The 15,761-nt window shown below is 56.8% G+C and overlaps 7 protein-coding genes across 7 annotated transcripts; 4 read left to right on the top strand and 3 right to left on the bottom strand.

Annotated features, from left to right (window-relative positions):
• Positions 1-513: 513 nt before the first annotated feature.
• EX895_000338 (uncharacterized protein) lies at positions 514-1,314 on the top strand (the record flags this gene model as incomplete). The annotated part of the gene is made up of 1 exon (XM_029880939.1): positions 514-1,314. One exon carries the CDS (start codon positions 514-516, stop codon positions 1,312-1,314), a length of 801 nt encoding a protein of 266 aa, XP_029742325.1.
• Positions 1,315-1,929: 615 nt separating this feature from the next.
• EX895_000337 (uncharacterized protein) lies at positions 1,930-3,148 on the bottom strand (the record flags this gene model as incomplete). The annotated part of the gene is made up of 2 exons (XM_029880938.1): positions 1,930-2,403; positions 2,966-3,148. 2 exons carry the CDS (start codon positions 3,146-3,148, stop codon positions 1,930-1,932), a joined length of 657 nt encoding a protein of 218 aa, XP_029742324.1.
• A 1,796-nt stretch (positions 3,149-4,944) lies between these two features.
• Positions 4,945-6,300, top strand: EX895_000336 (uncharacterized protein; the record flags this gene model as incomplete). Its single annotated transcript, XM_029880937.1, has 1 exon — positions 4,945-6,300. The coding sequence occupies one exon, from the start codon at positions 4,945-4,947 to the stop codon at positions 6,298-6,300; it is 1,356 nt and encodes a 451-aa protein (XP_029742323.1).
• A 128-nt stretch (positions 6,301-6,428) lies between these two features.
• Positions 6,429-7,988, bottom strand: EX895_000335 (uncharacterized protein; the record flags this gene model as incomplete). The annotated part of the gene is made up of 1 exon (XM_029880936.1): positions 6,429-7,988. One exon carries the CDS (start codon positions 7,986-7,988, stop codon positions 6,429-6,431), a length of 1,560 nt encoding a protein of 519 aa, XP_029742322.1.
• A 1,730-nt stretch (positions 7,989-9,718) lies between these two features.
• Positions 9,719-11,197, top strand: EX895_000334 (uncharacterized protein; the record flags this gene model as incomplete). Its single annotated transcript, XM_029880935.1, has 1 exon — positions 9,719-11,197. The coding sequence occupies one exon, from the start codon at positions 9,719-9,721 to the stop codon at positions 11,195-11,197; it is 1,479 nt and encodes a 492-aa protein (XP_029742321.1).
• A 118-nt stretch (positions 11,198-11,315) lies between these two features.
• On the bottom strand, positions 11,316-14,024 carry EX895_000333 (uncharacterized protein; the record flags this gene model as incomplete). Its single annotated transcript, XM_029880934.1, has 1 exon — positions 11,316-14,024. The coding sequence occupies one exon, from the start codon at positions 14,022-14,024 to the stop codon at positions 11,316-11,318; it is 2,709 nt and encodes a 902-aa protein (XP_029742320.1).
• Positions 14,025-14,455: 431 nt separating this feature from the next.
• Positions 14,456-15,688, top strand: EX895_000332 (uncharacterized protein; the record flags this gene model as incomplete). Its single annotated transcript, XM_029880933.1, has 1 exon — positions 14,456-15,688. One exon carries the CDS (start codon positions 14,456-14,458, stop codon positions 15,686-15,688), a length of 1,233 nt encoding a protein of 410 aa, XP_029742319.1.
• Between the last annotated feature and the right edge of the window lie 73 nt (positions 15,689-15,761).

The raw sequence follows: 15,761 nt of genomic DNA, 5'->3' as shown, positions 1-15,761 counted from the left end.
ACTGTGAGACAGAGCGAGCAAATTTGGAAGAAGAAAAGTGCAACCAGCCGCTGTCCTTTCAAGTGTCGACTACAAAATCACGTGTGGGTGAATTCTCCTCGCTGGTATTCCAAGAAGAATCTGCTGCTCCAGAAAATTAGACCATGGCACAAAAAGGGCGATTCGACATTCTTTCCTCGAAAGAAAGAATTCCTCAACGCCAACCCGAAGAGCCACGAGAGACTGAGAAGGGTGGCCTGATTCGCGGGTGTATTGTTCGAAATCGTCGAGCGTGTGTGTGTGTGTGTGTGTGTGTGTGTGTGTGTGTGTGTGTGTGTGTGTGTGTGTGTGTGTGTGTGTGTGTGTGTGTGTGTGTTGCTCTCTCTCCCTTGTCGCCTCTGGCCAACCACGTAGTTCTGTCCACTCGGCGAATGGGCGAACGCACGAAACCTTCTCAACTTTGAATTCACCGCTGTCCCTACCTCTTCTTCTCCATCATCTTTGATCACCAAACTGCTCACGCCGCCTCTGACAATGTCGAGCTCCACCACCACCACCGTCGTCACTGAGACGGCTACACAGCCCGCCACGTCCACCCTCACGCTCGACTCGACGCCGCTCACCGGATACGACGAGGAGCAAATCCGTCTGATGGAGGAGCGATGCATCGTGCTTGACAACGACGACAAGTACGTTCGCGACGGCAGCAAGAAAGAGTGTCATCTCATGACCAACATCAACAAGGGTCTTTTGCATCGTGCCTTTTCCGTGTTCCTCTTTGACCCGACCACGGGCAAGCTGTTGCTGCAGCGTCGGGCGCTCGAGAAGATCACGTTCCCCAACATGTGGACCAACACGTGTTGCTCGCACCCTCTGGCCATCAAGGGCGAGTTGGAAGAGGCCGAGCAGATCGGCGTGCGTCGTGCTGCCCAGCGCAAACTCGACCACGAGCTGGGTATTCCTGCCGAGCAAGTGCCACTTGATCAGTTTCAGTACCTCACCCGCATCCATTACCTCGCCCCCAACGGCGACGCCGAGAACATCTGGGGCGAACACGAGATCGACTACATCTTGTTCATCACTGCCAAAGTCACGCTCGAACCTAACCTCAACGAGGTCTGCGACACGAAATGGGTGTCCCCCCAAGAGCTGAAAGCGCTCATGACCGAGTTGGACCCTGCCTCCTTCACGCCTTGGTTCAAGCTGATCGTGCAGAAGTTCCTCTTCCCCTGGTGGACCGAGTTGCTCGCAAGGAGGGGCGCCGACGAGAGCAAGCCATTGGACGCCAAATCGCTCGCCGACTTGACTGACCACAGCATCCACCGCATGCTTTGAGTGGTATACGCCTTCTCCACTTTACTCTGCTATCTTTCGGTCGCACCATTATAATGACCACTGCAGGCTCAACAGCCAAGCGATGTACGGAACTCGCAGTGTCATTCGATACCCTCTCATGCTCATTCTTCTTCTTCTCCCTCGACGCCCCATAGATGCCGAGCGAAGTGCTGTCGACATGCGCTCGCAGCTTGTACATGACTTCACACATTGACAATCGACAACCTTGTTCTAGCGGCGACATGGACCGTTCCGTGTGCTTGAGCAACGTTGGCCCTGCAGTCTCATCTGCAGGCTGTGTCCGGCCGCCATATACGGCCCTCTAAACACAATGACGCAAGCCAGACCATAACCGTCTCAGAACACACGCTCAAGCGTACACCGACACCAACGCAAACGAAGGGGCTATGAGAACGAAACTACTCCATGCATATGGGAGCGTGTTATTTTTGCAGGGTGTGGGCGGGAAAGGGAATCAGAAGCTTGACCCAATACAGGAGAGAAGGGGGTGTGAGATTCTGACAAGACTAAAAGTAAGAGTGGCAAGAAATGCAGAATGCGGGTGTGTGTGTCGGAAGGTAGGTAGCGGATGATGTGGGGGGGAAATAGTTTTGCTTAAGCCTCGGCCTTGACAACGGTGGCCTTGCCGGTGCAGTAGATACCGTCGAGGAACTTGCGGATATCCTTGTTGCGCACCAGGGTGGCACCGTGGAGGAGAGCGGCCGACTGCGAGACGAGGTCAATGTCGTTACCCTCGACCAGCACCTGGTCCTTCTGTGCCTTGTCCTCCTGGATCGTCACACCGTCGAGCATGACAATGTTGCGGACGCGCTTCTCACCCAAGAAGTTGCGGATCTCGGCCGACTTCTGGTCACCGGCAATGATGATGTTGATGGGGAAATGGGCGTAGACAGCACGCATCTTGTACTGGAAGCCGACGGTGACACCCTTGATCATGTTGGCAACGCAGGCCTGCGCAGTTCGCAGGCAAGCAGCGTGCTTGCGGCCGGCGTGCCATACAATGAACTTGATCTTCTGGCCAGCAGGGCTCTTGATGATACGGGCATCAAGGTTCATGTGCTTGAGCGACTGTTGTATGGAAAGAGGGGAATGAAAGAGTCAGTATCGTGATGCAGACTGTGATGTCGGCACGTCGAGCTCTGCAACTTGATCGTTGGCTCAGCGGCTGCAGCATTCGCGAATCCAAGTCCTTCCTCCATGCTTCTTATCACCAGTCCTGGTCTGCTTTCCCAACGGTCTGTCCACGGACAAGGAGCTTGAAGCGTCTCGCCGATCAGTGCAGTCGTCAAAGTCGATGCCTGCTTTGCAGCTCTTGCTGTGCGACGTGTCGACCCTCTTCCGTGCACCCAATCCACTGCGAGATGCCATGCTCTGCTTTCCTGCTCCTCTATGTTTTCCCATGCCGATGATGCGTTTGGTCCCTAATAGTGCCGTGCGACGAGTCAATCTACTCCGCTACCAACGCTGTCACCGTCTGCTGATCTATCTTTGATCCTAGCCTGGCTGCCCTAGTCCATCTGTTGGGTTCCAAAATCTTCCCTGCTACTGTCGCTGCTGCTGCCGCTACTGCTGCCGCTACTGCTAAATCAAGTTGCAGCCTCAAACGTGCGAGGTTGTTCTGAATGCTAACCTTGGTGAGCGAACCACGGGGACCCTTGACGGTGAAGACACGGGACGAGACGCTGACGGTAACGTCGGCGGGGACCGCAAGGTCGAGCTCCTTGTAGATCTGCAGCATCTTGGATCTGTTAAGATTGGAAGCGAAATGTGAAATGCCGGGAGTCAGTGTGCTGTTTTGTGAGAAGTTGGACATGTCGTTGTGACGCAGTGACAGATAGAAAGGCGGCTAGCACGAGCTGGTTGTGGAGTCGATGGTGGAGTCGATGGACACATGTTTGAGTGCATGTTGAGACTGAGAGATGGTGTAGGCGATATGAACTGCTTTTGGTAGACCTCTGTCGTCGGAACGTTTGATTAACCTAGTCCGTCGAACCAAACATCCACCTTTCGCCATCTTTTGGTTGGCTTTGGCGGCGACATGCAAGCGCCGACGCCCTGGTCTGGCCGTAGCAAGTAATCTACGGCTCAACCATAGCGAACATGTCTATCTTGGCCAGCACCCAACAGCATCTTCCACCGTCTTTAGTCTTTCCTGAGCGAGCCTTTCCTACCATATCGTCGCCGTTGCATGCAAGCGAGGAGGGTGATGAGTCGATGCGAGTGTGATGCGTACGAATGCGATGAACAGTATAACCTGGTATGTATGGTACGTAGAGATAGTAGGTTCGATAGTTGGTGGTTGTAAAGACGTGCAAGGTAAAGCACGACTAGTTGTTTTGTGGCGATGCAAGGTAGGGTCGGAGATGTGGTGCAATGTGTTCGTGCTGCGTTGTCGCCTGTCTGTCCGTCTGTCGTTCGTCCTGTATGCGTTTGTGGCGAGATACTAACCTTGAGGTGATGTGAAGGGGGGACTGTTGACGTAGGGGTGAGGGTAAGGAGGATCTCCAGATGGCGACGAGGCTTCTTTCGCGCTGAGGTGCGATTCTGGTTCGAAGTTCCGAGTTGGACACTTGGGCTGCAACTGGACTGGCTTGGCTGCGCTGATGGGCTTGGACAGTTAACAATATTCGAATCGAGACGAATCGACTGACTTGGCAGGCAGGCAGAGGCAGAACGAAGCTTTGCACTCGACTGCTCGCTCACGCTCACAGTTTCTCAGCTAGACTGCGACTGGCAGCCTCGATGTCCGGCTTCTTCAAATTAACACAGCGTAGCGCAGTGTCTCGAGTTTGGGCGAGCAAATTTCAAACTGTGCTGAACATGTGGTATTACTTGAAAACACCTCCCAGCCTCTCGAAACTCTCAATACAATCGTTTTTCTAGTTAATCACGTGAGCTATCAGCTTGGTCGGCCGTTAATTTCATTCTTTCAAATTTTTGCAGTCGTGACTGTTTAGACGACCTAACAAAACTTCAACAAGCAGTGGTCTATTCAGATCGACATCTTGAATCGTCTCGTTTGCTGGATGGTGACCCCGATGGCGAGACGCGATCGAGATTGCAAGTTCCCCGCACGACCCACCAGAAGGATTAAGATTTCAACGGCGCACAGTCGGAGAAGCGTCGCCGATCGTGCGCATTTTGTACCAACGAGGGAAACCCTGCGTTCACAATCTCCTGGCCTAACCGGTCAACTCGCCTTCCTTCTACATGCCATCTCGATCGCAGCGCATCGAATCTTGTACCCTTTCCTTTCGCGGTCATTCGTCCTTGCCTATCATCCAACTCAACGGCTCCTTCACGCCACGCGCCAACCGACGTCAACTCAAAGGCCAGGACCACAGGCCACGTGCGTGTTGACCGACCCTTTCTGTCCGACTCGCCCACCCTCGTTGGTAGGACCGCCGTGATTGATCGTCTCGAATCGAACTCACGGAGTCCGGTATCGGAGTCCGGTATCGTCAACTAGCACTTGACGTGCTATTCAGTACGGTCACCGGAACGACATCGAACATTATTCCAGCTGCAGTTTGACCGTATCCTCTCCCTCTGCACCTCGATCGCTCTCTGTCACACCCTTGAACGCTAATATAGCAGGACTCGTTCAGCATGCCCACCAACGTGCGCCCTCTCACGGGCAAGGGCAAACCGTACGAAGGCCCACAATCACGAGTGCAGATGGTAGGACGCGTGCTCACCTACTTTTCCGCTGCGTTTATCGGCTTCTCGCTTCTGTGCTCCCTGGCACCTGCCCGGTCTTCCAGCCCGTATTCTGCAAGTGGGCCGCGGCGAGGCTTCTACTCCACCCCTTCGGGACGATGCGACCCCTTCAGCCTACCCGGGTGGGTCGACTGGTCAATCGGCACCAACGACCTGCCCGCATGGCGCACTTTCGACCCGGCCTGCTCCACCACCAACCTCCTCGGAAGCCTGCTGTCGACGCTCAATATCCAGCAGGAGGATCCGAGCAAGATCGCACCGCACGCTGTCCATGCACTGCGCTCGGACAGCAGCACCGTCGACGAGCTCAGCGCGTTCTTCAAAAACAGAACGGTGCTCATGATCGGAGATCACCAGGTGGACAAGTCGCTCGTCTCGCACTTCTGCGCGCTGACGGGTCACAAGATACAAACCGTCGACAAGTCACACCCTTGGGGTAACAGTCTTAACACGGTGCCGCCCAAACACGGCTTTACGCCGATCAAGAACAATGCGCCGCTGGCGCACTACTGCTACTTGCCCGAGTACGATTTCCTGCTGACCTCGGTGTACTCGTACGGTGCGGATACGTTTGACTCGTGGCGCGGCGAGGAGCTGTACAACGCCCCGGGTCTGTTTGAGGACCGGGTGACGGACCTGTTCCAGCCGTATTTGAAGGATATGGCGTCGGCCGCGCACACGTCGCCAGCACTGCCGCTGCCGCGACGACAGGCGGATCCGGACCTGGTGCTGTTCAACTCCGGCCTGTGGGACCTGGCGCGGTGGGCGCGGTACGACATCGACACGGGTGTCGGGCTGCTCGAGAACCTGTCCGAGGAGCGCATCATGTGGTGGCGCTCGCGCATGGTCGACATGCTCGGCTCGGTGCGCCGCGCTTGGCGCCACACGCGCATCGTCTGGCGCAACACGGCCTACCCGCTCGCCTCGGAGGCCACCACGGTCGAGGCCTTCCTCGGCATCGAGGGCGAGCGTCGCAAGAATCACCCGCTCTACCACGCCAACCGTATCGCCCAAATCAACAGCGCCCACAAGTCGGCGCTCGACGTCCACGGCGACGACGTCGTCAAGGGCGAGCGTGCGCGCACCGCCCGCATGCCGGATGAGGTGGTGGGATTGGAGTTCGCACAGGTGCTCATGGGCCAGGACCAGCATTCGCTCAATCCCTTGGCCCCAAGTCAGCTGCCCTGTGGCGCGCTGTTTGCAGAGATGGTGCTCTGGCATCTGAGGGATGCTGTGCAGCCCTAGGTCTCCATGCATGCATGCAATACACGATACCAGTTTCAGATCAGCTTAATGTCTGCCCGCATGTGTGAGCTTTGTCAAGAGGTGGAATCGAAAATCATATACATTTCACAAACCCTTACTATGCATCGCTACAGATCACCCTTCAAATCATACTCGGCGGTCTTCAATCCGGCATCCTTCAACTTCTTCCTGTCCTCCTCACCCGCATACGTCCTAGCCTCGTGAATCTTGGTGCCATCTTTAAGGATACCGATGTTCTTGACGACGAACCAGGCGGGGAGGACGCTGATGGCCCACTGGGCAGTGTTGAGGCCAGCGACAGCGTCGAGTCTCCAGCTGGTGCTGTTGACGCCGTAGCTGACACATTGGCCTGCGGATTCAGTGGCGCGGACGATGCTGGCGAGGCGAATAACGTCAGCGGGGTCGTCCGAGATGTTGCCGACGAGCCAATAGTTGAGTTCGTACATGACGTTGAATCCGATCTGGAGGAAGATGTAGACGCCAAAGCCCTTGCCGTAGCCGTCCGAGGTCCAGTCGAACGTGGGTTTGGGTGTGGTGGTGTGGTACTTGTGCATGATGTAGATTGCCCAGGCCCACCAAGCGCCTTGCAGGGTGTAGATCACTCCGAAAGACCACCTGGCACGCGTGTTGACAGCAGGCTTTTTCCAGTCCAGCCAGAATCCCAGGAGGTAGTTGGCCAGACTAGCGCAGATGGCCGAAAGAAGCGAGCCCAGCGCACGCGAACGGACGGTGAAGTAGTTGACTGCATACGTGCCGATCAGCGCCTCGCTCCAAGTCGACTGCCAGATCAACGGCAGCAGCAACAAGACCTCGCGCTTGGTCAGCGTCTTCCAAACCTGCTTGAGCTCGCGCTTGGTCGACGACTCAATGTGCAGATACACAGGCGTTTTGTCCGACCTCTGCACCTTGTGCGGTGGCGACAGCAGCATCGCGCAGAACGGCCCAAGACATTGGAGCACCACAAATACGAGGTACGTGTTGGTCGAGATGGAACCTCTTCCGTCGTTGCTGTAGTTGAGCGAGAGGTTGATGATGCCGCCGAGGAGCTGTCCGAGAACGCGGTACATGAGCCAGTAGGAGATGTAACGCGCCTGTTTCAGTCGCTCTGGGTACCCGATGGCGATGGCTCCTTCAACACTCCAGAAGGTTCCAGCACTGATGCCGCACAGGCCGGCACCTAGGATGATGAGCCACTGCGACTGGTTGACGCTGTTCAGATAGAGACCTGCAGCATAAGGTGCGTATCCCACAGTGCCCGCGATAAGTGCAAACTTAGCCGAGGTCTTGCCGATCAGAGAAGACGTCAACAGACTCGTAAACACCATCAGCGCAAAAGTGAGCGAGTTGGCGGCATTGACCGTACTGGGGTCCTGCGAGCCACCGGCACCGAGCGAAGCCATGGCACCCCAGATACCAGGAGCGAGGAAGGAGCATCCACCGAGCACGGTCATCTGGAAAAATGTCGAGCGGAACCAGCTTGGGTTCTGGCCGTTCCAGGCAACCCGCGCTTCGGGCTTCGGGTCGCGCAGACCCAGGGTCTCGAGGAGGGTGCTCTTTGCGGCATTGAATTCGAGCGCGGCGACGGGGGTGTGCTGGTCGGACGAGGTGAGGGACTTGTTGTCTGGCGAGCTGCTTGCGTCGTCTCCGACGGCGATGGGAGCGGACATGGTGACAACCGAACCTCTCTAAGAAGAAGAGGCAAGAAGGAGAGAGGATAGAAGGATGGATGAATGGGGGATTATGGACGAACAAGGGAGGATGGCTGAAGTTTGCCTCGAAGGGCCGAGATTAAGTAGGCTTTGAGATCCTACGCTTGAGCCGTGGAACAATCTTCTTACACCAGAAGAATCGCAGTATCACGTTGATCGCCACGAGGCTGAAGCTGTTCGTCTGTGGATCCGGGCTCAATAGCCATGTGCTTGATTCGGCAAAGACGGCAAGGAACGGTTGCGTTCGATCGATAAAAAGTGAGACTGTGCTAGTGGCGCTCGGAAAGTTTTTGAGCGGTACAAGGAGAACGAGCAAGATGGTGGCAGAATGCAGACAAGAAGTAAGATATGGTGTGACTTGACACCAAGAACCTCGGTCCGTTCGGATCTCGAACGTGAGGAATGGAGCAAGATCTCTATGCAATCACGTATGTCCCATCCTACCTACACAAAACTGTGCTCTCTCTATACGCTGCGACCCCGTGCCCAATATGCCGGGCATCTGTGAGTCCGGAAAGTGCGCAAAGGAGCTGCTGCATCGCTTGCTGCATTGTTCAGGGCGTGGCCTAAAATTAGCCGAGCTTCCATTCCTCGACGGTCGAGCAACTGCCCCTTTCGGTCATAGTGGGTGTTTCTCTCCCGTTTTCGAGTTCAGAATGACAACGCCGGCCCCGGCTCTGGTACCACCCAGCAAAGGGGTAAGAGTTAATGCCGTGCTTATTAGTGAAGACGAACGAGGGCCGGGCGAAATGATGGCCGGCAGAGTTGGACGTCCAGGTGGGCTTTGGTTTTGCGTCTCCGCCACACTCAGTTAGGAGAGAATTGTATGTCCCGATAAGCGTGGGGTGGATCCCTTGTTCGGTCGGGTCGGTCTCGCAAAGACATGTTTCGACAGGGAAAGGGAACAACAGGTTGACCGGTACAATCGCATCATTCGACGGACCATGTTTAACTGTGAAACAGCAGGATTGGAGCAGCCATTCATCGGCGAGTTGTTTGGCTGCAGAATAAGCCGACGAATGAGCGACCGGTGCGATAGAAAGCAATGTCGGGATGGACGAGCTCGATGGCGCAAGGAGTCGCTGGATCGGACGGCAAATGTTGAACAGTGCATTGTACTCTCTGTACGTGTGGGGTGTGAAAGCTTGCTCGCTATTGGACAGCCACCGAAAAATGAGCGTGGAGCACGTCAGATGGAAGCAGATGATGAAATATGCAAGCTGCACCTTAGCCGACCTCTCTTGCATGCATCCAAGACCGGTCCGCGCTGCCTCTTTCCAGTCTTGCAACAGGGTCCAACCGTCTTCATCATCACAAGGATTCTTCGTCAAGCAGGGACGATAGAGAGAAAAGAATGAAGGTTTGTGAGTGGTAGGGATCTCACACAGATGTGCAAAATGCTTCCGGAAGAACAAGCCTGATCGTGTGCGCCGCGGCAACTCGCCGTGTTTTTCACCGCCGCCGAGCGATTGGCTGGGTGGATGACTCCAAACAAACGCTCGCACGGTCAGAGTTACATCTCTTCGTCCGTCCCCACCACTTCTTCCTGCGTCGACTCCACCGACGTTCGAGCTCCACCGCTTTTTCCTCTTTATCCTACCAATTCTTTATCGACATTCGCATACGGCATCCGATGTCCAACAACAAGCAGCAAAGGACTTAGACCTGGAGACGCAACATCCTCTCGCATGAGACGCCTTCTCACATCCCTCGGCTCCTCCTCTTCCTCCTCCCTGCTGCCCAAGCGTATTCTCCCTCCTCCACGCAACATCATGACATCTGCCTCTTCGTCTTCTGCCACGCGCTGGGCGACGCATCGAGCCGACCGGATCCACGCGGAGCTCAACGCCGGCCTAGACGTATGGACGCTCTTCAACCCAGTCGTATTTCCGACCGCCATCAACCTCGGTCAAGGGTTCATGAACTGGCAACCGCCCTCGTACATCCTCGATACGCTCACCAAGGAGTTTCAGGAGCGCGTGGACCTGCACCACTACTCGCACCCCAAAGGCCGACCGCGCTTGAGGCAGGCCATCAGCGATGCGTATTCGGCCGAGTTTCGCTTGCCTGCTGGTGCAGCTGAGGCGGACGGTGTAGGAAAAGTGGGCGAGCAGAGGGAAGCTAGCGGGCGCAAGCTGGACATCGAGACAGAGATTCAGATCACGAGCGGTGCCAATGGCGGCATCTACTCTGTCATGGGTGCGTTCATCAACGATGGCGATGGCGTGGTCTGCATCGAGCCCTTCTTCGACCAGTACAACGCGGAGATCCTCTTCCATGGCGGCACTCCGCTCTATGTGCCCCTGCTGCCCCCATCCTCCTCCACCACTTCGTCCGGCCAGATCGACTCGAACGAATGGACACTCGACCTCTCGCACCTCGAATCCGTGCTCTCGCAACCCTCTACGAAGGCGCTCATCCTCAACACGCCGCACAACCCCGTCGGCAAGGTGTTCTCCCCCGCCGAGCTGGGCAAGATCGCAGAGCTGTGTGTCAAGTACGACATTCTCGTGGTCGCCGATGAGGTGTATGATTGCCTGACGTTTGACGGGAACAAGCACACACGCATTGCGTCGTTTGCGGGCATGTGGGACCGCACCGTCACCGTTGGGTCCGCGGGCAAGTCGTTCGCATGCACGGGCTGGCGCGTCGGATGGCTCGTCGGGCCGAACCACCTCATCGGACCTTCACGAGCCGTGCACACGCGCATCACGTTCGCCGTTAACTCGTCCGCCCAGGAAGGCGCCGCGATCGGGTTGGAGTCTGCGGCCGAGCACGACTTTTTCGCCAAGCAGTGCGACCAGTACGCCGAACGACGCCAGCTCCTAAGCAAAGCACTGGACGACATCGGCCTGCGCTACACCGTCCCCCACGGTGGATACTTTATCATGGCCGATGCGTCCGCCATCCAGATCCCCGACGACTGGGTCGCACAGAACAACGTCCCCGAAGGGATTCTGAAGAAGGAGGAAGATTACCTCAAAGCCTGGTTCATCGCCAAGATCTGCGACGTCGTCGTGATCCCCGCAACCGCGTTCTACTCGGACAAAGGCGGCGCCGAGATCGGCAAAAATTACGTCAGGTTCAGCTTCTGTAAGGACAACCAGATTGAGTTGGCCGCACCCAGATTGAAGAAGTTGATCCCGTACCTCAAGAAGACCGATTAGACACGGGGCAGCGTATAGAGGTTGTGTCGAGCAATTGAAAAACATCTTTTCCCGATTGATCCTGTGCTCTGGCTGAGAAGTTGAAAGAGTGTGTGTCCATGACCCGAAACCATCCCTGCTAAGCCTTCCACTCGAGGCCGCCTTTCGGATGAGCGACCCTCGCATCCGGCCTCTGCACCGCGCGCCTATCGATCCAGCTATCCAGCATGACGCTACGCCAACCGAGCGCATTCCTAACATTGACCCTCGTGCTTCTGCTTGCGAACGGATTCGGATCGCGATACTTGGGTTTGAGCACGCCGAACCGCTCGAACAGCGCCCTTAGCGCTCCACGCCTGCGACTGCGGCGATTCGCCTCCGCCGCGCCGTAGGTCGACCCTGCATCGTCGTCAGCATCGCCATGCGTGCCCAGCTCAAGCTCCTTGTGCTCTCCATACTCGCGCGCAGTGTTGATGCGGATCTGCTCGACCGTGCTGCGATTCAACAGCACGAGGCGGATGTGGTACGTGAAGAGCACGAGCAAGGGTGCAGCTGCAGCGATACACAGGATGAAGAGCACTGCTGACACGGGACTCTGCGCCAGTGCTCCCCTGAACGTCAACCCGGGCGCACTGCCGCCACGTGGATACGTGTACCCGTCTGGCTTGGTCAACAGCACCAGCCGCAATGCGGTGAACGCGACCACGTACAGTGCCGCTGCAATCGACGTCATTAGAAACACCATGAACGACACGTAGTTCCTCCTCCCAATGCACGTATTCAGGTATGTACAGTGGTGGTCGATGTTCTCGACACAGTTGTCGCAAACGCGACAATGACTGCTCCGCGGCGGTCGATACGTCCCGCACGTCTCGCACCACTTGACTTTGACCACCTGACTCCGGATGCGCAGCACGCGCTGCACAGGAATCGCCATGGGGTCTTCGGGGTCGGCGAGCGCGTGGCGGCCAGGCTCGAATGGTGTATCGCCCAACACGCACGGCGGGTCCGGGTCGAGGTTTCGCGGGATGACACCCGGATCGCGGAAGGCGGTGACGCCCATGTTGACGACGGCTTGAAGCCAGATGTAGGTGAAGATGGCGATGACGGCGGGACTGACGTTGGACGAGAGCCAGGCTGCTTCGAAGCCGTAAAAGAGGCCGCCGAGGACGAGGAGGAGGAGGTAGGAGAGGACGAAGGGGAGTGGGTTGTCGCCGGACGTCATGAGCAGGCCACCGAGGAGGAAGCGGTTGTCGCCTTTGTGATTGCGGTAGTTGCGTGGTCCGCTTTTGGCTGTTTTTGCAGTAGCAGTGGCTGCGGCAGTATCGGTGGACGCACCGCCTTTCACTTGAGTCTTTCCGCTTTCAAGTGGCAATGTCGGCGAAAACTTGCTGTTTGGCGGCGATACGCGCTGATCGGTGACAGGCACGTTGGCCTCTATCGTCGCAGCGCTGGTATCGAGACCTAGTCCCATATTGCGCGACGAAGCGCTGTTGTTGCTGTTGTCGTTCGCAGTGATTGTGGTTGTGGCAGTGGCAGCACCTGAAATGGCTTGTGCAGGCAACAGTGGATCGGTGCTCGCCATCATGCGTACTGCGGAATGAGGCGACGGGTGAGCTGACGGTGTCGGAAAGCCATCACTCGGATCCAAGGGGTGCATCGGCGCGGTGCCATCAGCAGTGAGGCTGTTGTTGCGATCAGTACCGTCCTCCGAGTAGGAAGTGATATTGTGTTGGCCCAAGTCGGCCATCGAGATTCTGGAAGCCGCCAGACCCCATGGGCTTGGCGCACGAGCTGGAATCACGCCTTGTTGTTCGTATCCCGCTTGCCGAGCGTCATGATCCTCCAAGACCTCCTGCGCTGTCCCCTCTGCAGCAGCAGGAGGACCGAGCGAGTAGAAGGACAGAGGCGTGGTACTTCGACCGGCATGTGGCGCGGTAGGCGAAGTCGTGGTTGCGAGAAGATTGCTCGACGAGTTGCGTGCCGACGGCTTCTTGGGAGCAAAGAATCCAGCCGGGGGCAAGATAGTCCCACGATCCTTTGTGCCGTCCCTCTTGATGAAAGAACCACCGTTCTCGTCGTACCTACGCAAAGCCAGCGAGCTGCCCGGGCGCGATCTGGGTTGAGACGTAGCAGCGTCATCGTCGTCGACATCCTCCGTGCGAAAGCCGTGTGGTGTAGAAGCGCGACTGATACTGTTGGCGAGCTGATCAATTTCGACGGAACGACGACGATTCGACATGGAGGAACGGTTGGCAGCCGCGGTGGCTGCATCACGCAGACGATGTTGTGGGTCGTCGTGGACGGTGCCGCTCATACTGCTGCGTTGGGAAAGGGAGGAGACAGGACGTGTGAGGTCGGTTGATTGTCTCTTATGAGAAGATCGCCTACGTGCCAGGCCACTGGCAGCTGCAGGATTTGACGACGAAGTGTTAGGATCGTCGAGCGTCGTCTCGAGTGCATCCCGATCCTCACTGTACGACCGTCTTCCCATCGCAGACTGAAACGGTGACAAAGCACGAGTCTCTTCGCCGTTGCGAGACCTCGGGCGTTGCTGGCTGCGCACCTCCAAATCACTATCGAGGTCGGGATGGTCAAATCCTTGGCTGGCATCGTCATAGGCAATCGAGCCTTCGGTGTCCTGATATAAGCTGGCCCGGGCGCTCTGAAACGAAGATCGCCGGGTAGCGGCCTCAGTGTAGTTCGAGAGGCGAGAGGATGAGTTGAGCGTGCGCGAAGACTGATAAGGCGTGGTGTCGCTCAGTGCTGGGGGTTCGGCGCTGGCAGGCCGACTGAGGTTGCGGCGTGAACTTGGCGCTGCAGCATCGCCAGTGTCTGTATACGACATGGTGGCGCGCTCGATTGACGTCGTGCGTGGCCCAGATATCGACGGCGATGGTGGAGAGAGAGAGAGAGAGAGAGAGAGAGAGAGAGAGAGAAGAGAGAGAAACGAAAGACGGGGATGCCTCGTTCGCTTTGTGACACTCCAATATCGGCTGCCGGACAAGACTAGATCGAGCTGCAAGGGGAAAGCGGAGCGAAAGGGACAACAGACGCACGCGTGCAAAGCTGTTTCGGGCGCAGAGAGACAAGACACGCCCCAAAGCGATTTTTCACAGGTGTTGGTCTTGAGCATTTCTTCTAAGATTTAAAAAAGATAAAACTCAATGTTGACCTGATCCGAATCCATCACACGAGCGTTGTTTGCAAAGCTTCACACAGACCATCTTGCCCGTGTCGGATCAGCCGTCAGCGCCAACAAAACATGCCAACACATCCATGAGACGGCCACTTCTTACTCAACCTGCTCTGCTCAGCAGCAGCAGCCGCACTGGCCTACGCCTTCAGATTCGCTGCTCGACCTGGCCGCTGCACCGCCGATTCAGCAGCCTCCTCCCACCGTCATCGTCATCGGTAGTTCCCACAGCGCCTTACGACATCCTCTTTTGCGGTACAGACACCTTCGCCTCTGCCTCTCTCTCCGCACTTCTTTCCCACCGATTGTTGCTGTGCTCGTCGCTGCACGTGCTGACGCCTGCCGATGTAGCGCAGAAATGGGGGGCCAGCCGGATGAAGGTCTCGCCTGTCAAGAGGGTTGCGCTGGAACACGGGCTACCGCATCAAGACGTGCCCTCCTCTGGAATGACTGACTACATCCCGCCACGAGGCCTGGTGAGCGACAACCCGAAAGCAATACTGCTTACATGTTCGTTCGGTCACTTGATACCGGACGCGCTGCTGGATGCGTTCCCGAACCCGTGGCAACGCATCAACATTCATCCGTCGCTTCTGCCGCAGTTGAGGGGCGCGGCTCCGATACAGTGGGCACTGACCAGGAGGATGACAACGTCAGGAGTGAGCATTCAGACGCTCGAAAAGGGCAAGTTTGACACAGGGAGGATCGTCAGCCAGCAAGAGTTTGCCTTTCCACCGCCGATACCCCAAGCGCGTGCAGCCGGGTTCTTGCAAGTTGAACAGGCCATGGCACAAAGAGCGGCGGACCTGCTTATTCGCACACTTCAACACCTTCCAGAACGCTGGGCCAACAGCTGGGATCAAGACGAAACGCAAAAGACCTATGCACCCAAACTCAAAGCGCAACATAGCCTCATCAAGTGGCACAAGTGGTCCGCAGCCGACATTGTTGCCCGCGAACAAGGATTCGCATACCTCTATCCCTTGACTACCACCCTCCACCCACCCACATCAACCTCATCCTCGCCCTTCCGCCCTGTCAGCATCACCTTCTCCGACACCTCGACCCTCACCCACTCCACACTGCGCTCGCAAGACCCTGCCATTGCAGCCGCTTTTCTGTCGTCCGCTGTTCCTGCCGGGTCGGCCGGCTATTCGCTACCGCTCAACGCTCTCGTCGTCAAGACTCAGGGCGAGGAGGCGTTGGCAGTGCAGACGGTCAAAGTCGCGAGTAAGAAGGCCAAGACGGCTCAGGAATGGTACAGAGCCTACCGAGACCGCGCTGACCCTGCGAGTGGTCTGTTACGCTTCCAGTAAAAAGCGACGGTGTTTTCACGCATCGCACGTCCGACAGTGTGATTGGTGGTGATCAAATCGTCTCATTCGTAGT

Source organism: Sporisorium graminicola, chromosome SGRAM_1 (assembly GCF_005498985.1).
Source record: "Sporisorium graminicola strain CBS 10092 chromosome SGRAM_1, whole genome shotgun sequence".
Classification (NCBI taxonomy): Eukaryota; Fungi; Basidiomycota; class Ustilaginomycetes; order Ustilaginales; family Ustilaginaceae; genus Sporisorium; species Sporisorium graminicola.
This window is presented reverse-complemented; position numbering and strand designations above follow the sequence as displayed.